General features: G+C 43.2%; 1 protein-coding gene across 1 annotated transcript; it reads right to left on the bottom strand.

Annotated features, from left to right (window-relative positions):
- Positions 1-1,056: 1,056 nt before the first annotated feature.
- Positions 1,057-25,299, bottom strand: LOC311502957 (rho GTPase-activating protein 7). The gene is made up of 17 exons (XM_084565424.1): positions 25,260-25,299; positions 16,874-16,945; positions 16,700-16,781; positions 15,677-15,740; positions 14,639-15,249; positions 14,355-14,556; positions 13,250-13,633; positions 12,783-13,123; positions 12,372-12,548; positions 8,672-8,831; positions 7,889-8,087; positions 5,921-6,134; positions 4,538-4,652; positions 4,202-4,456; positions 2,701-2,930; positions 1,996-2,169; positions 1,057-1,752 (listed from the first exon to the last, which is right to left on the bottom strand). The coding sequence occupies exons 1-17, from the start codon at positions 25,270-25,272 to the stop codon at positions 1,644-1,646; spliced, it is 3,402 nt and encodes a 1,133-aa protein (XP_084421550.1). The 5' UTR covers positions 25,273-25,299; the 3' UTR covers positions 1,057-1,643.
- Positions 25,300-26,336: the final 1,037 nt, after the last annotated feature.

Raw genomic sequence — 26,336 nt, 5'->3', positions numbered from 1 at the left:
ACTCACTGAAATATGTACCCCTCCTCTTTTTGAGTGTCCCAGGACATTAGAGCCGATACCAGAACGTTCTCAGGCAATAATTCCTACAGCAGCTTAATGATAGATTCATTAAGTCTCACAGAGTCGGTCCTTTCTTCTTCGTTAATGTTTTTATTACTGAGCTGCTGTTAGAGGTCTTTTGACAGCGGCTCCGCCCCGCACTGCTTCAGGAACACCTGCTGAAGCCGTGACGTGACGCCAGGTCACAGATCACAGCTTTAGAGCCGAGGGCTTCAGGAACAGAACACCGACCTGAATGAAGTTAGGAGACGTCTTAAAGATTCAGCTCTCAAGTTGTCGGCTCAAGGTCTGTTCAACTTTTATATTTTCTCCTAATTAATAGTTTTGATATTAACTACAGTTCAAAGGTAGCAACATTTTGTATTTGCAGGACGTCCTCAGATCGTTAAAGACCTCGGCTGCAAAAACTTTCAGAAGTCAGAAATGTTTGTAAAATGAATAATTTTGTCTCAAGACCAGACGATGTTTAGATCTGTGTTTGGTTAATTAAGCTCTTAGATGCTTTTATTTTTTTGTTTGTGCAAACGAAAAAAAAACTTGACAAACTTTAAATACGCGCTACGTGTCACTCTGCATTTAAATAACTGGTTATATTTAATGTTTGCCTCAACAAATCCTTCAGGATCTTAACTTCACATTCTCCTCAGTTGGTTTCTGGCCTTAGCCGTTAGCCGCTATGCTAGCTACTTGTTCAGTGAATTTACTCCGACATCTATAACCAGAGGCTTTAACGCTGTTTTAACCTTTGACCTCCAGTTCATCCAGAGTTCAGTTCCTGATGTTTCAGCTCCATGTGGAAGGAACAGACGTGTGCAGAAACCAAACAGCCTCAGGCTCTTTTGTTGTTTGTAATTTCCATAAATTATTCCTCATCCTTAAAGTCGTGTTTAGACCAGGCCATGATGTCTTCACCACTTGAAGCTGCTGCTTTAGTTTATCAGTGATGAATCAATAAGATATGGAAATGAGCTCTATGCTAATCAGAAGCAGGCAGGGGGAGAGGTGAGGGTCTTCTTTATTTATTTAGACTGCTGTTAATCTGTTTGGCTCAGACGAGTCGGAGCAAACAACAGGAAACAAACATTTTAATTGGCTGATAAATTTACATTTCACACACAAACATGTCTGGATATAATATCTGTGTTTAGACGTTAAGTTAGATCCTCTGCATGAAGCTCACGTCAGATAAAACCAGAGCATAAATATTAAAGCGTCGGCCGCCGCGGCGTCGTCCTGTGGAGAGGTAGATGTCGCTGGGACGGGACGGTTGAGATTAAAGTTCAGGATAAACGTCCCAGAGTTGACCAGAGAGCTCAGGAGCAGCTGCAGGTGAAGCCGTTGAGTAACCTCCTCCTCCTCCTCCTCCTCCTGGGACGTGGCTTTGTGTCGTCGGTTTCCTGATGTTTTCTACCTTCGTTTCCTGTGTTTGTCCTCCACATGTTTCCTCTTCCTACAGGACGATGGGAACATGTTTTTTAGCGTCTCAGTCTTGTTTTCCAACCGATCACAACGTCCAAGGTCACCAGCAGAAACACGGAGCCATGGCCAGGTGTAGAGGAGGAGCGGGTCCAGGTTAATCCGGCTCATATCTTGGTCTCTTTGTATTCGGCTCTGAATGAATCTCTGATCGCCAACAGACCCGAGGCCAGAAGACGTCCGCTCACTCTGCTGTGCCACTGATGTGACCGACCCCTGGAAATAAAAACCAAACAAAGGAAAGTCAGGATGAAACAGAACATTTAAATACTGCAGAGGAAGGTGCAACTGTTCCTGTGAGTCTGGGGGACGTCATGTTTCAGACAAGAACTCTAGAGCAGATGCTAATGCTAGCCTGGAAGCTTATTAAACTAAACCAGGAGCTTTCTGTTAATCTTATATTCACATCAAACATGTCAACAAGCCACAGGGATGCGTCTCCACTGGTCGGTGTCTCACCTGGTGTCCGTCCGACACAGGTGAGTCAGTCTGGTCTTCCTGGCTCCTGTGGGCTCCAGCAGGTAGAGGCAGGAGTGGACGTGGACCCTGATTCCCTCGGCCTGAACCTCAGGGTGCTCTGTGGACACGGAGGACAGGTAGAGGGGACCAGAGGACGGGTCTGCCTGCCACGTCCTAGAGGAGGAAGATTCATAGGACAGATTTTAATTTATCCATTTATTCTATTACACCAGTTAAATGTAGACATCTGCACAAAGACAAAAGGATTTATAAGACGCTTATGTTTCCATAAATATAAAAAATATAAGGATTAACTCATAAATAAGGTCTATAAATTATTATCGACCTCCTAGAAAACATTTAGTGTCACAGCAACAACCTAAAGACCTGAATATATAAAAATAAAACATTTTTCCTGCCTCGTCTCTTTTTTAGTTGTTCAGTCACACTAGTTTAGACGCCACCAAAATAAAAACGCTGCTCTGAACCAGACACTGATGCTACATGAACAACTCAAACATCTTCCAGCTTCTTTTATTTTCAAAGCATCTGTCTGCTAAACCTTTTAAAAACATGGTCTCCTTCAGGTGAAGTCACCACATTACTGATGTTATTATAGTGTGTTTTAAAAGTTTAGTAAGAAGAGAGAATGGTTCTTTTCTTTAAATGTGTAGAGACAGACGTGGTAGGACGTCCCCCCGTTACCTGAGCAGCAGGTGTTCCCGTAGAGGCTGGGAGTCCAGCTCGTGTCCCTGGCTCTGGAGCAGGTAGCGGTAGACGTCAGCGTCCTCAGATAAGGTCTGGACGACGGCGGCCTGACGCAGGTTTCTCTCCCACAGCCGCCGCTCGCTCATCAGCCGGCGGAGCAGCTCCTCCTGTGGAGCGTCCACCTCCACGGAGCCACGCCACGTCCACAGCAGGACGCCGTCGTCCATCTGAGCAGAGGAAGAAAGAGCTCAGTGAAGCCACCGGGGTCAGACAACGCTTAATAAAAATATTCATGGACAAGGATTTGATGGCTGGGTTTTTTTTTTTGCACGTGTACATTTTAGTCACAAAGTTGTTCAGAGGGTCAACAACTTAAATCTGACATTGCATAAAATATACTCATGCAATTAATTGCTAATCTTTGACACATCAAAGCTCCATCCACCTACTGTTTAATTTATGGAAAATAATTCAGTTTTTTTTTTGTTTTTTTTGTAAAATAATGAAATATACTGAATAATTAGACTGACATTTAAAGGGTTAAAATCCTGAAAACGATTGAAATTCTGGTATTTTTGAACAAGTCTGAAGTTCTTTAAGTGATTTATGGAGAAAAAAAAGTAGAAAAAAATATTCATGTACAATGATTTTATGTTTTTTTCCACTAAGGTTCCAGAGGGAAGTTAATTTGAGGAGGAATAAGGGTTAAACAGTAGAGTAGATTAAAATGAAGACTAAGATTAAATCAGATCTAAAAATGAACAGAGCTGTGTTCTAGTTACCAACACACAGTCATTGTTGTCATTGTTTTGCTCTTGAACAGATTCAGTTCAGACACAATGAGACAGAAGTTTGACTTATTGATGCAGCAGCATCTTCTAAGATGTTGGACGGTTCAGGTTGAAGATGAAGACTTTAAAATATCAAATGTCACCACTTTTCTTCTAAATGAAATGCTAACATTACAGAATGCAGGGTTTTATAGAGCAATGACAGATTAGAAAATGTGGTTTGAATAGAAGTCAATGGGACATGAAGACGTCCAGAGAGATTATCTGACATTACATAAAATATATTAATGCAATCAAATCAATTTTATTGCTAATCTTTGACACATCCAAGACTCTAATCACCACCTGATGTTTATTTATGGAAAATAATTCAGTTTGTGTGTTTTGTAAAAAACATTTAATAAAAGATAATTTTCAGACTAGCATTTAAAGGGTTAAACCTCTGTAAACTATTTAAAGTCTGGTAGCTTTGAGCAGGTTGTTTAAGTGATTTATTAAATTATTAAAATGATTTGGTCATGAATGTGTCCAGAGACTAAATACGTCATAAGAGTAAAACAGACATGAGAGGAAAAGGATTTCAAAACATCTGACTAAAAATCAAAGTTCTTCAAAGAAGAAGAATAAGAAAAGACCGTTGACGACTATTTCTTGTCTTCGTTAATTAAATGAAATCTTCTTTATATATTTATTATTTTTCACTTCACCTTTCTGAAGGACAGCTCCACCTGCTCTGGGGCTGCCTGGCTCTCCCATCCTCGACTCTTCTCCCTGGCCTCCTTCAGGAGGAGCTGGGTGTTCAGCTGCAGTTTGATCCTTCTCTCCTCCTGCTCCTCCTCTTCCTCCTCACTCTTCCTGTGGGGAGCCAGGCCTCCTCCTCCTCCTCCTCTTCCTCCAGACTCCTCAGAGAGGTAATCCTCCGTGGGGACACTTAAACTCTGGCCGGGCCAAAACTCTGGAAGCTGCAGAGAAGATTCTGTTCAGACGTGAAACTACATTTTATCAGTTCAGGGTCTGGATGTGGTCGTTGGGGCAGCTGGTACCTGGAAGAGTCTCTGGGCCTCCGTGATCATGTGGGCCAACCCCTGGGTGGCGGCCAGGTTCTCACTCAGGTCTCTCTGGTCCGGACGTCCCAGGCTGTACTTCCTGTGACTCGACCTACAGCAACGACACAGGAGACACTTTAACGTCAGCTCTGCTTCAGGAGCTTTTAAACTTGTATGCCCACAACAGGTTCTGTGAACGTTTTAGAACGTTTAGTTCAGGTTCCTCTGGAAGGTTTTCATGTCACCGAGCGTCATCTTCACAGGAACCAGAGCTTCAACTTCTATGTTTTACGTTTGTGAAGGAACAAATAAAAAGTTTGAGGTGAAGAATAACTGGATGATTAGTCAGCGACGCTGGACCAGACGTGAGGTCTGACCATTAAAAAGCCTTAAACTCAGTGGGAGCAGTGAGATCTGTCAGAGCTGAACACACAAAATAAAAACTAAATGAAATGACTGCTCCCACCACAAAGTCTGAAATGATTCCTGATGTGATCTCCATCAGGAGGAGGAGGAGGAGGAGGAGGAACAGAGGGAGGAATGTAAGGAGCAGAAGAAGAGGCAGGAGGAGTAGAAGAAGAGGGAGGGAGAGGAGAAGAAGGAGGGGGAGGAAGATGAAAGAGGAGGAGGAGAGGGAGGAAGAATAGGGGAAGGAGGAAGAAGAGAAGCAGGAGAAGGAGTAGAAGAAGATGCAGGAGGATGAGGAAGAAGGAGTTGAAGGAGAAGTGGCAGGAGAAGAAGAGGAGGAGGAGGAAGAGAAGAGGGAGGAAGAATAGGAGGAGGGGGAAGGAGGAAGAAGAGATGCAGGAGGAGTAGAAGAAGAGCAGAAGAAGATACTGGAGGAGGAAGAAGAGGAGGAAAATAGGAGAAGGAGGAGAAGAGGGAGGAAGATGAGGAGGAGGAGGAGAAGAGGGAGGAAGATGAGGAGGAGGAGGAGAAGAGGGAGGAAGATGAGGAGGAAACAGAACAAATGTGAGAAACAAGCGTCTAATTGTATTTTTCTGCTCCAGCTCTTTGTTCCAGTTTCTTTCGTCTCATTTCTAAACCAGAATCTCAGCTGGAAGTAGAAAATAAAACATGTTTCTCTATGAGGAGGTGAAGAGGAGGTGAAGAGGAGGTGAAGCTGGAGGAGGTTAGACCAGGAGCTCTGAGGGAGACCTGAGCTCTGGACGTCCCATAAGACACCAAAGACAAAATAAATAAAACCAAACCGTCCAACAGCTGATATCTCACCTCTCTTAAAGCCAAGCTGTTTAAAGGAGATCATCATCTTTCATCAGCCTCCATCTCTTTCTTCTTCTACTGTCTCATTCTTTAAGCTGCTTCCTGATTAACTAACTCCATGAACTACAACACCTGTCAGGATGTCGTTCAGCTCACCTGGCCGCGTTGCCGTCCCTCTTCAGGGTGTTCAGGTGGAAAAGGGACGGCGCCAGACAGACGGCGATGTTGGTGGGAGTCATCTGGTTCTCGTCCACGCAGGCCACCACGTCCCGGAGGAAGAAGAGCAGCGTCCTCAGAGCCTCTCTGTTCTCGTCTGGAAGCAGCAAGATGGCCGCCTGGGCCGCTAGCAGCTGCTGGTCCTTGGGAAAATCTGCAGACACAGTTATTATTATTATTATTATTATTATTCATTCATTCATTCATTCATTCATTCATGATGGACAGGTCTCCAGTCTATCCCAGCTGTCATTGGTCTAGAGGGGGGGTCCACCCTGGACAGGTCTCCAGTCTATCCCAGCTGTCATTGGTCTAGAGGGGGGGTCCACCCTGGACAGGTCTCCAGTCTATCCCAGCTGTCATTGGTCTAGAGGGGGGGTCCACCCTGGACAGGTCTCCAGTCTATCCCAGCTGTCATTGGTCTAGAGGGGGGGTCCACCCTGGACAGGTCTCCAGTCTATCCCAGCTGTCATTGGTCTAGAGGGGGGGTCCACCCTGGACAGGTCTCCAGTCTATCCCAGCTGTCATTGGTCTAGAGGGGGGGTCCACCCTGGACAGGTCTCCAGTCTATCCCAGCTGTCATTGGTCTAGAGGGGGGGTCCACCCTGGACAGGTCTCCAGTCTATCCCAGCTGTCATTGGTCTAGAGGGGGGGTCCACCCTGGACAGGTCTCCAGTCTATCCCAGCTGTCATTGGTCTAGAGGGGGGGTCCACCCTGGACAGGTCTCCAGTCTATCCCAGCTGTCATTGGTCTAGAGGGGGGGTCCACCCTGGACAGGTCTCCAGCCTATCCCAGCTGTCATTGGTCTAGAGGGGGGGTCCACCCTGGACAGGTCTCCAGTCTATCCCAGCTGTCATTGGTCTAGAGGGGGGGTCCACCCTGGACAGGTCTCCAGTCTATCACAGCTGTCATTGGTCTAGAGGGGGGGTCCACCCTGGACAGGTCTCCAGTCTATCCCAGCTGTCATTGGTCTAGAGGGGGGGTCCACCCTGGACAGGTCTCCAGTCTATCCCAGCTGTCATTGGTCTAGAGGGGGGGTCCACCCTGGACAGGTCTCCAGCCTATCCCAGCTGTCATTGGTCTAGAGGGGGGGTCCACCCTGGACAGGTCTCCAGTCTATCACAGGGCTAACACAGAGAGACACTCACACCTACGGCCAATTTAGAATCACCAATGAACCTAACCAGCATGTCTTTGGACGGTGGGAGGAAGCTGGAGAACCTGGAGAGAACCCACGCAGACACAGGGAGAACATGTAGACTACACACAGAAAGGAACCAGTCGGAACATGGATTAGAACCCAGAACCTTCTTGTTCTTATTATTATTGTTATTATTATTATCATTAGATGCAGTGTAAATAGGTGTAACATGAAATATTAAAACTATTAGCATATAAACCAAGTTAAATAGTTCATATTGGTCTAAATTAGCTCCATAAGACCATAATGTGTGGCTGAGCTAATGTTAGCATGCTAACGTGCCACGGCTTTCATGATAAAATGCTGTTAATAATTAGATGCTAACATGCTAAGTGTTGGTATAATTCTTACTACTTTTAACGTACTTTTGTGTTACCATTAGCATTTAGGTAGCTAAGGCTTAGCATGTTAGACAGTTATATCCTGTTATGATTAAAGAGAAGAAGAAGTGGTTCAAGAACTACACAGCTAATCAAAAATGCTAGTCTGTATCTATGCTAACATGCTAAACGTTGGCATAACTCTCTGTACGTTTGTGTTACCATTAGCATTTTAGGTAGCTAATGCTTAGCATGTTAGGCAGTTATATCCTGTTATGATTAAAGCTAACATGCTAACGAGTAAAGACCAGTATTGTGGTCGTTGATAGCTTTAGCATGTTAGCAGCTGGCTAATGGCTAATGGCTAATGGCGGGTGTCGGCTCACATTGGTAGATGTGGAGGAAGGTCTCGCACAGTTTGCCGCTGAACACCGGTTCAGGCAGGTCTCTGAAGAACTGCTTCACCATGTCGGCCACATCGAAGGCCGACTGGCCGTCATACGAGACCCCGTCTGGGTCAGACTCCACCAGGTCACGGAGGATCTGGATCCGAGACTTGAGTCCAGACTTCCTGAAGAGACCCACCTGAGAGAAGACACGAATTAACCTGATAATTAATATAATATATATATTGACTCTGCCTCACTGACTCCACTTATATGTGAAAGCATTAACCGCACAATGGTCACACTCTTCTAAATATATTTATTAATTTATTTAAATGTTCAGTTTGTGTGTTAGCACCTGTTCGGTTCGTTCAACTTCAACAGTTTAAAAATCAAACAGGAAGTGGGAGATTCCAAGTCTCTTTATAGTAGGGGGTAATCAGACTGTACCATGTTGAATGGGGGGGGGGGGGGGGTATTATAAATATAATATCAAAACAATTTAATTCTGCAGTTTATAGAGTTTTTACATCTAAGTTTGTCTTTTAATCTAAATTGAATGTTTGTGTTTATGGTTTCTCATGTGATTATTAATTTTATTTCAGTCGGTAAAGTTTGATTTAATGATAATAATGATAATTGAACCATTAAATTATCATTATTATCATTAAATCAAACCCAATAATAATATTTTCTGTTCTGTTTTCCCAGTATCACAAAATGTACGTGCCGTGAAAATGTTTTTTGAATGTTCTTATTATTATAAATGTCTGGGACTCTCACCTGGTCCAAACACTCGGTCTTCAGGTAGACCAGGGCTCTGAGGATGCAGGGAGGAAGTGGCTCTCCTGTCTGCTGGACGCTGAGGAGCAGAGGAACCCCAAACACCCTCCGGCCTTTCACGTCCATCGCCTTGGTCCTCCTCGGGGGTTTGGGAACAGTCCTGCAGGCGAGAAAGGCTCCAGTTAGATCCCTAAATCCTCAGGTTTTCAGGAAGCACTCAAACGGCGTGGACTAGTGCCAAGGGAAAAGTTATGGAAATTAATGTATACTCAAAAACTGTTTTGCAGACTGCCTGGGAATTTGTAATCTCAAGCTTCACTTGGCTGTGGTTGGATGCCTTCTCCTTTGAAGGGAGAGCCAAATAAACATTTTCTGATTACATAAGTCCCTGGTGATCACTGTACACTGTGTATGCCATTCAAATCAGAAACCATGGACGCTGATCAAAGACGCTGTTGTGTTTGAAGGAAGTTTGCTCGTGTTTCTGAGCTGATACCAGCGGCCTTTCATTTACTACCAGAGCTAAACTGAAGAGATTTTAGCCTCTAAGGCTGTGAATTAGTCTACGCTCAGAATGAAACTGCAGTACTGTAACATCATCAGTAAATATAATTTATAGTCACTTCTACATCGTAGCTACAAATATTTACTGAAATGCACTTCCTCGTTCACGTTGGCGCCGAACCATAGACTGTATAAAAAGTGGACGCAACAACAACAACCAGAGCATGTGGAGCTCCCCCTACTGGCTGGCTGCAGTAAAAGTCATAAGCCCCGCCCACTCCACGTTATACACTAAAGTACATGTTTTTATTTTAAGATGGTTTCAGTCATTTTAAGTAGCTAATATAATGTTGATGTTGTTGTACACTTAGTTTTTTTTGATAAGCTTCGTTTTAGTTAGTTTAGTTAACAGGATGTGACATCATGACAGACAGTTTTATGATTTTTATTTAGAGTAGGAATGTCAAAATAACCATTTGTCTGTTTGAAACCTACAAAACAATTAGTTGTGCTGTAAACTGTGCTAACCGAACTCAAGGATCTATGCAGTTTTTTCAGTAAGTTAGCGTGCTGTTTTAGCTAGCTAGTTAATTACATTCATTCACTGACAGAAATCAAAAGTTTAACTTTTCCTCAGATCCAGTTATCGGTCAGTTAGCACGGTTTACTTTCACTCAAACAATTATGTCGACGTTATCACAACACTAATCACAGCTGTCTATCATGACGCCACTTCCTGTTTTTATGGCAACTAAAACACAACTTCTCATAAACACTGACTTGACTGAAAACTGAACATACATCAGTATTATATTAATTATCTAAAATGACAGACGACATCTTTGGAAAAAAGAATGTATTTGACGTGTATTTTAGTGTTTTAGTTTGGCCCTAGTCCTGCCCACTAATGTGGAGGAGGCGGAGCTTATGACCTATGCTGCAACCAGCCACCAGGAGGCGCTCTACTTAGTTTGGCTTCATTTTTGAGGAGTCACATGGTGTCGACTTTTCTACAGTCTCTGGTCCAAACTCTCAAGATGGCTCCGCCCATAACCCCACAGCTGTAGCCTCACTTTGACCAATGGGAGGAAGTGGAGAGATGCTTCATCCATTTCTTGTACAGGTCCCATCTGTTCATTTCCTACATGAGGTTACTCATTCAACGTCTTGCTAAACTGTGACTTATGTTTATGACGGTTTTACGACTTGAACGTCAAACATTTTGTTGTACGTGACTTCCCATGTCGCTCACGACTTCCATTAAAGGCAGGGGAGTTAGTTATGTGACCTTTCAGGGATCTAACGTCCCAAGAACTACATTCAAACAAAGCAGTTGGACTAAACATTTTCAGGGGGACAAATCTAAGAGAACAAAATAAACTCCTAATTTGTGTTGAAGGAACACGACGTTCACATAATTTGTGTAAGAACAAGCTGCACCTCATTTAAACATTCAGCCTCGTGCAACAAGAACGTCTTTGAGGTCACTTCTTCACCGTGATTTATTAAAGTTTTGAAACGCTGAAACGTAGCACAGAGCAGATTCCTTCCAGCCGTCGGCAAACGACGCCTGTTGTTCCCACATCTCCCTCCAAACACACATCTCATCCTGGAAATTAAAAGACCAATATCTGAGAGGAATAATTTCAGTGGGGTTTTCTGTTCGCTGCTCGGTTGCCACGTTCAGTCTTATCTCATTGAGCATAACAGCCTCAGCAAAAAATCAAATTGGTTTTCTACCAAAGCATAAAACAAGCTGTGTATACTTTAGAGCACATTATGAAATACAAACGTTCAGCAGAGTAAACAAGATGAACATTTGGATGTTTTATTATTATTGGATTCGTCTCAACGCTGAGCTTATTCTAAAAAGCGTAGGAGGCAAAACGCTGATCTCATTAAACCCACGTGTGTCAATAATACGAACGTCTCTACGTTTGAAACGAGCTGCAGGTTGAGTTCAACACTCGTCATTAAACTCTGCTGTGTCCTTATTTGCCCCTTATTGTCCCAGATGGGCTATCCTGCATGCTAAGCTACTATACGGCAGCATGAACGGGCAGGACGGGGAGGAGGAAGGACGTTACAGGGACATCGTTAGTGAAGCGGTAACTGCAGCGTATCCTGAAACAACTTAAAACACAGCAGCAAGAAAAAAGACTGTGGAGAGAAAACGAGACAATAAAAGCCTCCGTTGTTAAACCTTGATGATTCTTAACAGATTCATTTCTCTGACGCTCTCTCTCAAATATTTTATTCATCGTTCAGGAGAGAGCTGGATTTTAAAAAAACACAACAGAGAACAGAAGAAGGCAAGAATGACTGCACTCTAGTAGACGCCATCACCACTGTAATTACTAAAAATAAAGAGAGAAGATCAACTAGAAGGAAACCCTGTATTTACAGTCACCTAAGTATAAAGGTCCTTTTCTTTATTGGTGCAGTCATTGAGTCAAATGATTGTTGGAAATGTGGATTTAAAAAGAAAGAAGAAGAAGAAGAAGAAGAAGAAGAAATGTTTTCTGTTATCTCTAGAGAATATGATCCAATTATTAACACGTTCATAGTTCAAATAATCACAACGTAAGAACGTACGGTACGTTAGGGGTTAAACAGATAAACCTGACAATTAAAAACCAAATGAGTGATTTGATCTTCCTCTAAATACGACCTCGTGTAAAGCCAAGTCTTCCTCACCTGAGCTGCACTTGCTTCAGAATTTAAATGATCTGCTAAACGCTGCTCAGTGTGACAGAGAACGTTTCCTCCTGGATGTTTCCAGTGACATCTCATGTTATGGTTGAGAGCAGGTGACATGTTTAACCTCCTGAAGCCAGAGAGAAAGTAACCTGAACTAAAACTACTGTGGTTCAGGTTCTAACCAGATGATAGAACCAACGTTCCCTCTGATTAACATAGAACGTAGACCCAAGGTGAACAGCAGTCCTCCCTGTGGCAGAGTGTTGCTGTTCTGTTTTCTGGTTTTAATCTGAGCCAAGGTTGGACCTGACCCATGAATAATGAATGACCTTTCTAAATAGGCCGCCTGAAATATTTACTTTCACCAGTTCCCACTTCCTTGAAGAAGTTTCTCCAGTCAGGAGTGGGTTATGTTCCCTCACCCCTCCCGACTGCGTCCTCAACCTCTGCTCACCCTCTACATTTACTTTTCATGCATGACATCCTCCTCTCTTACCAGTTCCAGCCCTGCTTGCTGGACGGAGAGTGTTTGTCCATCAGAGCGGTGAGTTTGAGCAGCGAGAGTTTCTGCAGCAGGAGGAACTGGGAGGCCGACTGGCTCTCCACGCCGGGGCAGGAGGGCAGGGAGGGCAGGCTCTGCTCGCTGGACCAGTGCAGATGCTGGCTCACCCTGCTGGACAGAGATGGACAGAGATGGACAGAGATGGACAGAGATGGACAGAGGACATACTGTTAAAGATGGAATGAATCTCAATAAGTGTCATTATCAGAGCCACTAATGTCCAGGATTATTTTAATATCTCATATTTAATGAGCCTGTTCTGTCTTTACCAGCTGTAGAGCCTTCAGGTATCAGGGGGATCAAATGCTCTTTAAACACAGCTGACTTTAACCGTTTCACATTCACCTGCTCCTGGTTGGAGGTGATGTTGTCTTCGACTCCTCTTCGATCATAGACGTCTTCTCAGGACTCTGTACCTCCAGGTGAATGTGGCTGGGGGAGGAGGGGCAGGGGGAGGTGGCTGAGGAGCCGTGGGAAGGTGAGTCCTGGGAGGAGGAAGGGCAAGACGAGGAGGTGGAGGATGAAGACGAGGACGAGGAGGAGGAGGAGGAGGAGGAAGCTTTCTGACAGTCGTCCTCAGATAAATTCTCAGACCAGGAGGTGACGAGCTGCTGGAGTTTGCCGATGCTCTCCAGAACGCTGTCCAGAGCTGAGAAAACATCCTCACCTGCCAACAGTCGACTCACCTGAGAGAGAGAGAGAGAGAGAGAGAGAGAGAGAGAGATAGAGAGAGAGAGAGAGAGAGAGAGAGGACAAGTGTTTGATAAAAAGCACAGATGCAGCAGCAGTGATGTGACCGTCCTTTAACCCACCTCTGACTCCTCCCCCGTCCGTTCTGCGTCGCTGCCGCCGTCGCTCTCAGACAGCCGCTGGTCGTCAGGTACGTTGTCGTAGACGCTCAGTCTGTGATCCAGATCCACCAGTGGACCGGGAGCTCCCTGGTCACAGCTGGACGCCAACGACCCGGGGTTCCTGGCGCCGCTGGCCAGAGAGGATGTGGCCCGGGGGCAGCTGCGATGCCTCTGGTATCCATGGAAACTCCCCGTCCTCCAGTTGACGGAGGTGCTGTCAATGATGGGGGACAGGACGGTGGTCTTGTGAGCGAGGGAGGACGGGAAGGTACCCGGTTTGTGTCCGTGGGGGACCTGGAAGACCAGGCTCTCATGGCTGCTGCTGTTGATCTGGTTCCTGTAGTCCTGAGATGTCAGGGTTGGAAGGAAAGAAACCACCATGAATGGCTTCAAAGATGTTTCCTTTCTTAAACATTTATTGTAAAACCTGAGCTACACCCACTTTTCTAACTGTTTTAAGACCTCATTGTACCAGATCATCCCAACAGATCACTTCCATCTCAAAGGTCAGGCCTACTTGTGGTTCCTTGAGTTTCTAAAAGTAGAATATGCGGCAGAGCTTTCAGCTATCAGGCTCCTCTCCTGTGGAACCAGCTCCCAGTTTGGGTTCAGGAGGCAGACACTCTCTAGTTTTAAGGTCAGGACTAAGACTTTTCCTTTTTGATCAAGCTGATAGTTAGAGCTGGACTGAACCATCCCTTAGTTATGCTGCTATAGGCCTAGGCTGCTGGGGGACGATGCACCAGGCCTTCTTCTTCTTACTATTCTAATTTCTCCTCCATAGCTATCCATGCGTGCATGTGCTACTAACGTACAGCGTGTTATTAGCTGTGTCTATAGCCTTTCAAGAACATGGGTTTCCCTGATATGAGCTCAAGGTTCTGCTAAAGGTTCTTTATGTTAAAAGGATGTTTTCCTTAGTTCCTTCTCTGGGGGGGTTCAGGCTCTGGGTTTTGTAAACCTTCTGGAGATTCAAATTTAATTGAGCTAAATCCAGCAGTTTGAATCAATGTGTCTCTGAAGAACCAATCACTGTGGTTTAGGAGGCTTATCTCTGGGTACTGACCTCCGTGTGGTTCTGGTTGCTCCGGTTCGTCCCCCCGCCGAGCCCGACGCCGCTGTTGGAGCGTTTGCAGTTACTCCGGACCCTGGTGACGGGGCTGGGAGTGCTGACGGTGCTGCTGCTCTCTGATTGGCTGTTACTGCTGCTGCTGCTGATGGTGTGAGGAGACGAGTGCAACGAAGACGCACGGCTGTTCACCTGCAGACTGGAGACGATCAGGACGTTTAAAGACACATCAGGGTAACTCTGGACTCTGGTTGTGCTTTTAACAGACTATAATCACTCACCTTGACGAGCCGTGCAGCTCCTCCATCTTCTCCTCCTCCTGGACCAGAACCGGCCGACCTGTAACACGCCGCGTCTGACTCCTGCTGCTGCTGCTTCCACTGCTTTGATGTAAAGGGTGGAGGCCTCCTGTCCCTCTCAGTCTTAGTTTCTCCATCTTCCTCAGCAGAGTGGTGCACTTCTTCCTGGGTGGTTTGTCTGGGAAGCAGCCCTCGGCTTCCAGACTCATGGTGGATGATCCCTCACCGCTTCCACCTGGAGAAGGAGGCCCACTGAAAGATGTATCCAGGGACGGGGTCTTGTTCGTGGAGGAGGAGCGGGAGGAGCTCCTGCTGGTCTCCTGGTCGTCCGTGGTGGAGACGGCAGCAGCTTCTCTGTGACTCTTGTGGTTCCGGTCGTGGCCTTCGCTCTCGGTGCTGCTGGAGCTGTGGATGGAGCAGACGTCATGGCGGTCGTTCACGTCACACAGAGACACGTCCTGCAGTCCGCCGGAGCCGTCGGCCAAACGAAGGATGTCCTCGGTGGAGCTGAGGCGTCGCCACTGTTGTGTCCGCCTGTCGTAGGTCCAGTTGGGGCTGATGGCACAGAAGTCCTCCTCAACGCAGTCATCCCCCTGGAGGGAAACGTACAAAAAACAAATGAGCTGCCGTGTGGAAAGTGTAGGTTTGTTGTTCTTTACCCTAAAAATGGGACCAAAAGTCAGAATATCTCTCCCTTTGTTGCTTCAGTACAAACTATGAGATCAGACAATGGATTTAAATGCTTATAAAACTATTTAATGTTGTAATATTCAACTTGGTATCTCTTCTAGAGATACAGTAGTTACCTGAAGGCTATGTGACGTCAGCTATCTTCTTTTTTACACATAGTTCTATCTGATATAAAGTTATGTAAATCAGACTTCACTTTGTTCTAAAAGGACCTGATGATGAGGAAGAGGAGGAGGACTGATTCAGTATTAACTGATGTCTAATGAGTTAACGTTTCACGGCTCTAGCTGCTGTGAAACGAGCGTCTCGCTGTGTTTCAGTTTCACTCACTCGGCGTTTAGCTCTCCGCGGCTCCAGCCTCATCTCCACACATTTATTTAAAGTGACCAAGCGCCTGAAATAAAGAGAAAGAAGAGGAGAAGAGGAGAATTTAAAAAAAGCAATGTTTTTAAATTCAAAAGAATAAAAATCGTATTCTGCTGCTCTGTTTGTTGTGGACCAAACCTCCTGGGTTCTCTGCTCCTGGATCAGATCAGAACACGTCTGTAGCAGGAGTTTGTAGAGAATAAATGTTTGTGTTCTTATTTGTGCAATTTAAAATTTCAACTTGACAAAAGACCCAAAAGTTCAACAACCCTGGACTCTGTGCTTAAGAGAGATGTGGGTGAATCTTTAAACTGTGTGCCCTCATCTCCAGACCAGAGAGAGACTCTCACTCATCAAACTGTACATCTGAGAGTAAGACATGTTATTAGTGCTTCTCTAAAAATGATCCTGGTAAGTCAAACCAAACTGAGTGCAACAGAAATGAAGCTAATCTTTCAGGTATCCAACAGCAGCCTGTGGTGCAGATGATGGTGAAGGACTGTGTCTAAACCAGTTGCAACCCAAACAATCTTCTTGGTGCTACAGAAATAAGACGGGTCAACAGTTGATTTGTCTTAGTTTTAAGACGCCGTCATGTCCTTCAGATGCAACGGTGTGATAATATTCCTGCATCCTGCAAGTTTTCTCTGAAGGCATCAAAGGATGTTGGTGAAGGAACCTGAGATCCATCGTGTCTAAGAGTCTGTGTTGACTCTGTATAGAGCTACACATCCACTGCTGATGAAACATCTCCAAAAACCCTCACAGGTTGCTCTAGTTTCAGCTTTGTTGTTTGGATATACCACGACTGGTTGACTGAGACACTAAGATCCTGTTCCTCATATACAGTGTTCAGAACACTGTGTATTAATGCTTTAACAGGTGATACAACCTAAACAGCATCTTTAGGTCAGGATTTAGTTTTTTGTTTTGCACAAGTACTAAGTTACTAAAAGGTGTGTCATTCTGAAGGCGTGGGTTCGTTACCTGCAGAGTGAATCCAGGGCATCCTTATCCAGGAAGTGGTGATCACTCTTGGCCCACTCTACGTCGATGGGGAACCTGCCGCCTGAAAAACAAGACCAATAAAAGCAACATGTCTGAAGCACCATTGTGGATTTAATGATGACGCTGGAGTTGACTCAACAGCCTCGTATTTACCTTTGAATAGCTGCACGTACTGAGGGAACCCGGCCGCTCTCAGCCAATCACAGGCCTCCTTGGCTTCAATCTCTGCAAACACACAGGGAGGAGAAAAAGACCAGATTCAATTACAATCATTTCATGCTCCGCCCGCTTTAAGACGGTAAATGTTTGAGCTTAATCAGTCGTCTGTTTATGGACTTTAATTACATTTACATTTGGGTTAAAAGAAAAAAAAACTGGAAACACATTCAGGTCATTAATTATCTGAGACTCTGGGAACTTATTTCCCTCCATCAGTATTAGTGGTTGTCATGACGATCACGTTTCTGCTGTTAGTTGTTGACAATGAATCAATCACATCAGCAGCTGATGGATCAGTGTCACTGATCAGAGATGCACCGTTACCATGGTGACTGAAATAAAATGAGTTTACATCGAAACGTCAACCAGGGCAGAGGTTTATTCATGAAGACGAGCATCTACTGGAAACAGAACAGAAGAAGAAGAAGGAGGAGGAGGAGGAGAAGAGGTGGAACAAATGTAGGAGAGGGATAGAAGCAAGAGGAGGAGGAGGAAGTAGTAGGATGTCCTCCTCCATCTCCTCCTCCTCCATGTCCTCCTCCATGTCCTCCTCCAGTCCTGAATGTCTAGAGTCTTAGAAGACGACCAAGATGTCTCCAAGTCTCCATGGTCTCTGTCCACATTGATTCCATCTTGGTTCATCTTGTTCTTCTACCTCCATGTTTCTGTCCCTCAGTCTGACCTGATAGAGGTTTTACTTGACAAACGTCTGAAGCTCCGTGTTTGTGTGGAAACTAATGCAGAATATTAGAAACTGTTGAACGCTTTACGTTCTCACTTGAAGCTTAAAAGCGTTCCCTTGATCCGGGACGTTTACAACAAGCAGAGAGTCTGTCTCCACGGCCCAGGAGGACGATCTGGGTATCCTGAGAGGTTTTAGAGTATTTGTCCACCCCTTCTCTGTCTCTGTCTCTGTCTGTCTCTCTGTCTCTGTCTCTGTTCAGTTATAGAATAATTCTGCCAAGGGCATTTCTTGTTTTCATCTTCAGACAGCATGAAGTATGGCCAACATTAGTCTCTGCTAAAGAACAACAACAGCCGTTTGCTGAGACAGATCGGTTCTTCAAACACTTCCTGGTTTTTTAACTGCCTACTTTTCACTCAGAGCAGCAAACGAACCCACTTCTCATTTTATTTTATGGGACTTTTCAAAACTTTGACTAAACTTGTCCTGACAGCAGGACGGAAACTTGGCTCATGAGCATAAAGCAGATGACCCAGATCTATGAACACTGGGGGACATTCAGCCGACACGGAGACAAAGTAAGAAGAGGTGATAAAGTTAAACAATGTACAGCATAAGGATGTTTGTTCTAACTCTTTAAATAAAGTTAATTTTCCAGCGTCACGACAGAGATGTGACATTTGAGAAATAAAGGGGATCAGGTGTTCTCGCTGAGAGAGGATCTGAGGATATAACCGAGTTAAAGCCCCAAGACACGTCTGCTCTGGGCGTCCTGATCCATGATTACCAGACAGGTCTGTCCTTCTACAACCTGAACGGCCACAAGTTAAAAGCCTCTGACATTTAAACCAGTTTTCCAGTTTTAAACAGGTTCTTACATCCCACCGGCTTTGAAGATATGGAAAATCTATTTTGAGCTTTTAGCCCGTAGGGAACAGTTTAGTAGCGGGAAACCGAACCGTTGTTATTAATAGAATTATCTCAAACCAGAATCCCTGTGGGACAAGATGTTGATAGAAGAGCAGCCGGTCAGAAGAAGGTTCAGATGGAGAGTCAAACAAACGTTCTTTGATTCCTCACAGGCTGAACAGTGTTTGGATGTTAAAGCTGCTCTGTGAACACAACGTCAGACGTTACACAGGAAAACATCCACTCATTCAGATTTACTGTCTTCACTACCTCGTCTGTAACAATCAGTCCCTTATATTAAGGCTCTGTTCACACGGGACTAGTTTACCTGAGGACGTCCTGTGATTCAGAGGTGACCCCCTACATCTGTGTTTCACATTCGTATAAATAAACTCTAATTTACTATCCATAGATCCATAGTTATGTTTTTATAAACATGATGAGACGACTGATCCCGAGGAAGAAACGATGAACGACCTGTCAGTATATAAATCAGCCCCAGCTTTACAGATGAACACATTAATGCTTGATTTAATGATTTCATAGATCTAAATGGGTGAATGGGTTAGAGACGTCTCCACTCTGCACCATAACATGTGTCCTTTGATTTACAGAACATCCTCCATGATTCTTAAGAGACAAGAGGAAGAAAAAAGACGAGAATCAAACAAGAGTCTTGAAAAAGTAGATTCATGCTGGATTAGTTTTACTTCTGTGTTACCAGAAATATTGTAGGTGATATGAGGTGTCATTTTTACTGACATGGCTGATTAAGATCACAGACGACCTCTGTCCCAGGTAAAACTAGTCCCGTGTGAACAGGGTTAAAGATGAAGGTGTGAGTTACTTCAGAGTTTTCTCATTAAAAGCCAGTTATTTATTCATGTCTGACTGATTTCAGTTTAATAAAAGCCTTTGTTTGTTATCCTGAACCAGGTTCTGGTTAAAGCAGCGTCTCCATGAAGACGTCAGATCTGTCAACAAGGATTTATTAGTTTAAGCAGGAGGCTGGACTCTGGAGACGTCAGTGAGACGTGGACAAACAACAACACAATGGACACATAGCTGAGTCTGTCATGGGCTCAGGAATGAACCATGTTTGACCTAATTACAGATGAATTATGAGTTCATTGAGGAGGAGAACATTCCACACCTGTCACAAACAACAATACGTTTTATATTTGGGTTTGGTTCAGACCTCAGCGCCACGTTCAGGGCCTTTACGTTTACGTAAGCGATGCTATCAGCTGGGCTCCTGTGTGAGTACGACCACGGCAGCCATCGGCCTCTTCCCTTTCTAAATGACTTTGTCTCTGAGGAAGTTGTGATTCGTTCCCTCTGGGCCCTGATAAGAGATGTGGATGTCTGATTGCAGTGGCTCCACCCGGCCAGCGCCAGGAAGCTGGACAGTGTGTGTGGACGCTGAGAGGAACTGTGGACGGTCGGGTTACGTGATCAGTGGAACGTTTGTGTTTTGGTGTTTATGCTTTGGCCACGACTGAAGGAACGACTGCTGGACATCATTCATGGTCTAAAGCTGATGGTTTTGTTTTCATATGACTTCAACTCTAGAGGCAGTGGGACAAGCTAGCCTGGTTTAAAATGAACCTACTAAAGCTCACTGATTATTTATCATTTGTTAGAGCTGGACCAACACAGTCTGTCTCTGTTTCTGTCTCCATAAAGACACTGAAGTCTTATTTGTACGGGACCAATTTTACTTGTAAAACTTTAGTAATTTGTAAAACTAGATAAGGTCGTCTGAGATCTGAATCCAGACTGAATCAACATCTCTGAGATCTGGTATCTTGTTGATCGTTTATTTATTTTTTGACCTGTGTCTTTGTTTCTGCCTCTTTTCTCTTAATAAATATAAAGGCTGTGTTATAAACTAAAGCTAGGACACATGTTGGAGCATGCAGGACTGTCTATCTCTATCTCTTATTTAGTTTTGCATTGATGAGTTCTTCACCTCAGAGCTGATTTAAATACTGTACAGGTAGTTTTTTAATTCTCCCTCAGATCAGTACAGACCAGTATATTATAGTATAAAAGGTATAAATAATATTAACTCTGACATGTAGTGGAGTGGAAGAGATTAGCAGAGAGATCAGAATCAGAGATAATGAGTAAGTAGCTTTAAATGAAACACAACGTAGAGGACTGATCAGTGAATCACAGGACGTCCTGACGTTAAACTCGTCCTGTGTCTTAAGGCCATCAGCTGTTCAGGCCATCAGCTGTTCAGAAGCATCCTGATGTTTGAGGGCGACTTTTAATAACATACTGAACACCTGATTGGTTGCTCACTGTTGCTGAGGTTGAGGTCGGTTGTCAAGACAACCAGCAATATTTCCTTCTTCCTGTTTCTCTGATGGTGTTCCTGTCGGTCCAGACGACTTGGCAAGGAGACGTTTTAAATATCTGCATAGTTTTAAGGTGACGCCACGGTTTTAATACTTTAATACTTTAATACTACACTGATGATCAGAGATCAGTCCATAGCTACAGTACGTTGTACTATGAGTCCAAAGGTAATACTTGGTAATATTCAGTAGTAAACGTGCTGTCCTGACACATTTAGAGGTTGTTAAAGTATTTAACTTTACCATGAGGCTAAACTGTGTGATGCCTGGAAACCTTTTGTCTTTTACTAATGTTCAGCCAAAAAGACTGAACGCGACGATTAAAGAATCACACTGAAGATCTGAAAACCTGCAGAGCTTGTTGTTCATCTAAAGCAGATTAATTGACATCAGAGTCTCCGTTAATTACTGAAGTTACTACATCAGGTATTTAACACAAACCTATGAACCTCAGTGTTCTTTAGACTTCATGTTAACCACAGCGTGTACTGTGATGGACGTGTTCTACTGTTTACTGGAAGACGTCATGGATGCTGTCTGCTTGTCTTCCTCTGTGTCAGATGTTAAAGTTTTTACTGTGATGAATTCAGACCTCATAGATCTGAAAGAACTTAAAAAGGTAAATATAATCAAAGGTCAAAAACATTTAGTGAGTTAATGACTCCTTAGAGTGTTTAGCTTTAATTAAAGTATTTTTGTTCAGGGAATCTGATCAGACATGCTGCCAGTGGGCTTTTAGTACTTTGTTCATTTGCTCCTTAATGGTAGGTTTTGTACCAGTGGTGAACACGTCCATAGATCTTCACATGTTTATTACGTCACATTAAAATATTAGTGAACTGTACTAATGTAGATTCTGGATAAATAAAACACTGTTAACCACTAATGTCTGTATGGGGTCATACAGCAAAGCCAATGAATTCTAGATTAAATCCACTTTACTTATTATATTTGTAGGTTTCTGGTTTGACATTTATTTAAAAAATGAAAAGATGAAGTTTCAGAAAATACATTTTCTGTTTTGTCTAAAGACGACAAATAAAACAGTCACTAGAATTAATGTTGTTAGTGTTAGTTTGACTAAATGTAATAATTAAAAGTTGACAAAAACGCAACGACTGAAACTATGAAAGATAAAAATGACTCAACATGTGACTGAGACTAATACATATTTCTGTCTGAAGATTAAATGTTTGTTAAAAATGTAATTAACACTGATTCATGTCAAATTATGTGATATAAAAACGGTCTAATTTGACCTGGAGGACAATGTGTAGCTTCTCTAAATAAATGAACTAATACAAGGACGTTAAGAGGAACACTTTGAAATCTGTCCACATCTGTATGAGTCAACACAGACGGCAAAGTTCAAAAGATAACCTCATTCAGTGCCTGTTATATTTTATAATTGTATTTCAATATCATAGCATCAAATAAATAAAGTCTTTAAGTGTGTAGCCTCACCTAACAGATGTAAAGCAGGAGGCGTCATTCAGTCTGAAAGGTCCTGATGTCTAACAGCTCATTAAACATTAGTCATAATTGGTATAAATGCTGAGTGATGAGGGCAGAGGTTGACCCTGCTTTGTTTTTTATAGACATCTTTGTGTTTCTGTTTTTCTTTTTAACATTTTCCACGTAGTTTCACCAGACCTCTCTCTCTCTTGCCACCTTGGCTCACCTTCTGCTGGCAGCATCTGCAGCATTAGCTCATGCGTTACAACATAATCCTTCCTCTGCACTGTTGCACACCGTTGCTAACAACACTGCTGATTCTGAGCCTTCGCGTCGGTGGAAAGATGGCTTTGCTCTCAGGTTTCTGAACGGCGAGCTGGAAGGACTACAGGGGTATTTCACAGAAACGGATATGACACAGCACAACGGCCTCAAAGCCAGCTGTCCCCAGGTCAAAGCCGTCTAAACACCAAGGTGAAGACAGGACATGTCTTTGATTTCTACAGTTCTACAAACAAAACAAGTCATATTGTTGAATTCAGGGAGTTGTCATTGGATCGTAGGACCCTGTGTTAGATGACATCAAGCATCACTTCTGTTATCTTCATTATAACTTTCCAAACCTTGACTCAACGTTAACTTCTGAGTCCAACTGAGAATCTGAATAATCAGATGAAAATAAAAGGCCATGCATGTGCAGCGTTATGTTTTATATTTGGTTTATGTTTAAGAGGATTTTCTTTAAGGGTTTCTAGTGTTTTAATTAATATTGATATGCCCAAAATCAATAGTTTGACATTTTGTGAAATACGTGAAAAGCTTCATGGCCGAGGTTTGAAATGTTTGGTGAGATTTCCACATCTGTTCAAATTTAATATGAAGCTACAGCTAGCGGCTGATTAGCTTAGCTTTAGCTAGCAATGTACTGAAAACATTTGTTGTTTTACATTGTGACAATTATTAGCAGCAACTCCAGTTAGCTAATGGTTCCATCACAAACAATAAAATAATTAACTATTACATTTCTTTCCTTACAACAACGTATTATAATTAGCGTTACCGTTAGCTGAACTCACGTTAGCTAAAAGTGCTATAAGCTACAACGGCTAACTTGTTTTGTGCATTGTTTTATTGCTGAAAGTGAAAAAGAAGCTAAATGGTTTAGTGAGACTTTTTTATATATATTTATATTTTAGTGTGACATTTAATTTAATCTTTTAGATTCCATAATCTAAACCTTAAGTTTGATCTTTAGGTGTTTGATATTTACTTAACTACTTTTAAGTCACTAAATCACTCAATTAACATGTTTTATTCTCTGTTCACTTTGCTTTCGTTAGCTAAAAGCTAGCTCGTTAGCTGCTAGGGCTAACTTGTTTTGTTCTTTTGTTTAAAGACTTATTTTCCTAAAAGTTTAGACGTTTCTCAGTAGTTACCTGCAGATTTCATCCTGATAATGAATCTTAAACTTTAGTGTGATGCCTAAACAGTCACTTGTGCATTCAGGTAAAACGCTGGTAGCTCATTAAGAGCAAAACAAACACAAGCAGAATAAATAATGTTTAAGTTGTCAAAGGTAAAAGTTCTGCTAATATATTATTATTATTATTATTATTTATGCTGCTGGAGCCAGTTTCTATGGACCTGTATCTGGTGAAGTTAACAGCAGATAAAGAAGCCTTCACTGTTCTCACTACAGCGCGTCTATTTACAACAACTGAGGACCTAAAATATTTAGCTATTTAGATATTTGTCAGTTTTGTTTGACAAGTGACTAAAAGTAATTTTAAATGAACTTCTGTCTGATTGATAGATTCATTAATTGACTACACTCAACTATATGTTAGTCTCTATATTCAACTCTCTGGACGTTTCCTTTTTATTGCTTCTGCAAATATAATCATATATAAAAATAAAATCATGCTCAACGTAATCTGGCTTTTTTGAAAACATATAGGAAAAATGTTTCATGCGACAGTGAAGAGATTCCTACAATGTCAATTAATAAATATATAATGTAAAATATCACAATTACATAAATATTCACCCTCACCATGTCTGATCTGATTCAAAGAAGATCTGAACAACTGGTGATGGTCGTCTGTAGTTTAAAGACACGTGTGTCTGAAAGGTCCTAATCTCTAGTTAATCTGTATTCACGGCTTCAACTGCACCATAAAGACAAAGAATCCTCCAAGCAACTCAGAGAAAAGGTTAGTGAGTGAGTCTAAGTCACAGAAAGTCACTGAAGATACCCTGAAGCTCAATTATACCATCATGAAGAGATGGAGGAGACTGAGCAGGTTTTATAGTCGCTGCATATAGGACCTCTATCTAAATAGCTTTACCATTTATAAATGACTGTCACTAATTAGAGAGCAGGCGTGAGCTCCATGAATGATGAAAGAGTAGAAACAAAGCCAGCAGATCCTGCATTTCAGAATAAAAGCATACTTTTTAAATCACAGAAAGGTTTTACATACGGCTGCACGGGTTTAAACAATAAGATTCCAACAGTCACCCACACACATTCAGAGTGAATCCTACGCTCTTCCTGCCAGAGCTCGTGATGGTTTGTGGCCCACGGCCCTCAAAGAGAAACAAGTCTCAGTCGACGCTCAGATTCTTCAGATTCCTCCTTGGCCTCATGAATCAAGAACAACTCTACTAAACTTTCATCTTGCTTTTTCTTTTCACCATCTCCTCTCACCAAAGCTGTTAAGTGTGCGGCTGGTTTAAGTGGGCGCCATAATCCATCTAATGAGGCCTCAATCAGGTCCTCGTTAAGCACTAATCAACCAATTATCTCCTTAATGAATGTCATCAGACACAGATTGTTAATTGCCATGAAAAAGAAAACAGAACGGAGGTTGATCGTCTGGTTATTATCTTCCCACATACTCACTGGAGATCAACATGACGGTGGAGGTGTTAACAGGTTTCCATCTTAACCTCGATGCAGAATCAGACAAAGTCACAGACGATGATGATGAAGAATTAAATCCAAAGTGATAAATGAGGTCAGATATCCAGAGCTGGAGCAGAGCAGCAGAGTCCAGTGGTGCTGCTCATGTTGGGCATCATGTTAATGAAGTCATTGTTGGAGATTTCCCTTTTCCCCCACCACTCCCCTTCCTCCGGCCTGGACCGGACCATCTGAACACCAGGAGGGGGGAGGGGGGAGGCGCAACCGCCTCCTAAAAATAACCCAAGGGAACACTAGTGCAGACGTATGACCGCCCTGCCAGACTGAGATTACTTTGAGTTGGAGGGAGTCATGGATAAATGGATAAGCAGCCTGAATTTAGGAGATAACATCTGGACGTAGCAGACCCTCCCTGGAAGGAAACTCCCTGGAGGAAGGCACAAGGAGCAAGGCTGGAGAGTTTCTTTATTTCCAGTAGGAAGTCAGAAATTAAACCAATCTGTCCACGATGGACTCTGAATACTTTCCACCAGACCTCTGACCTTTTCAGTGATGGAGAACACAAAATGAAAGACTGATCTCTGAATGAGTCAATGTGAGGAGGTGAAAGTCTTCACCCTGACCTAACAGTCCAACGTATACCATTAACAGTAATCACCTCCTTTTAATGAGGAGGTGGCTGATTATGGGCTTTAAATGTGAATAACTCCCTCAGGAGGAGAGCAGAGAGGAGAGGAGGAGAGGAGGAAGAGAGGAAAGGAAATGAAAGGAAAGGAAAGGAAAGGAGAGGAGAGGAGGAGGAGAGGAGAGGAGAGGAGAGGAGAGGAAATGAAAGGAAAGGAAAGGAAAGGAAGGGAGGAGAGGAAAGGAAATGAAAGGAAAGGAGGAAAGGAAAGGAAATCAAAGGAAAGGAAAGGATGCAAGGAAAGGAAAGGAAAGGAAATGAAAGGAAAGGAGGAAAGGAAAGGAAAGGAAATGAAAGGAAAGGAAATGAAAGGAAAGGAGAGGAGGAAAGGAAAGGAAAGGAGAGGAGAGGAGAGGAAAGGAAAGGAAATG

This window comes from Chelon labrosus (assembly GCF_963514085.1).
Source record: "Chelon labrosus genome assembly, chromosome: 17".
NCBI lineage: Eukaryota > Metazoa > Chordata > Actinopteri > Mugiliformes > Mugilidae > Chelon > Chelon labrosus.
The sequence above is the reverse complement of the archived record's forward strand: the minus strand, read 5'-3'. Positions and strand labels throughout refer to the sequence as shown.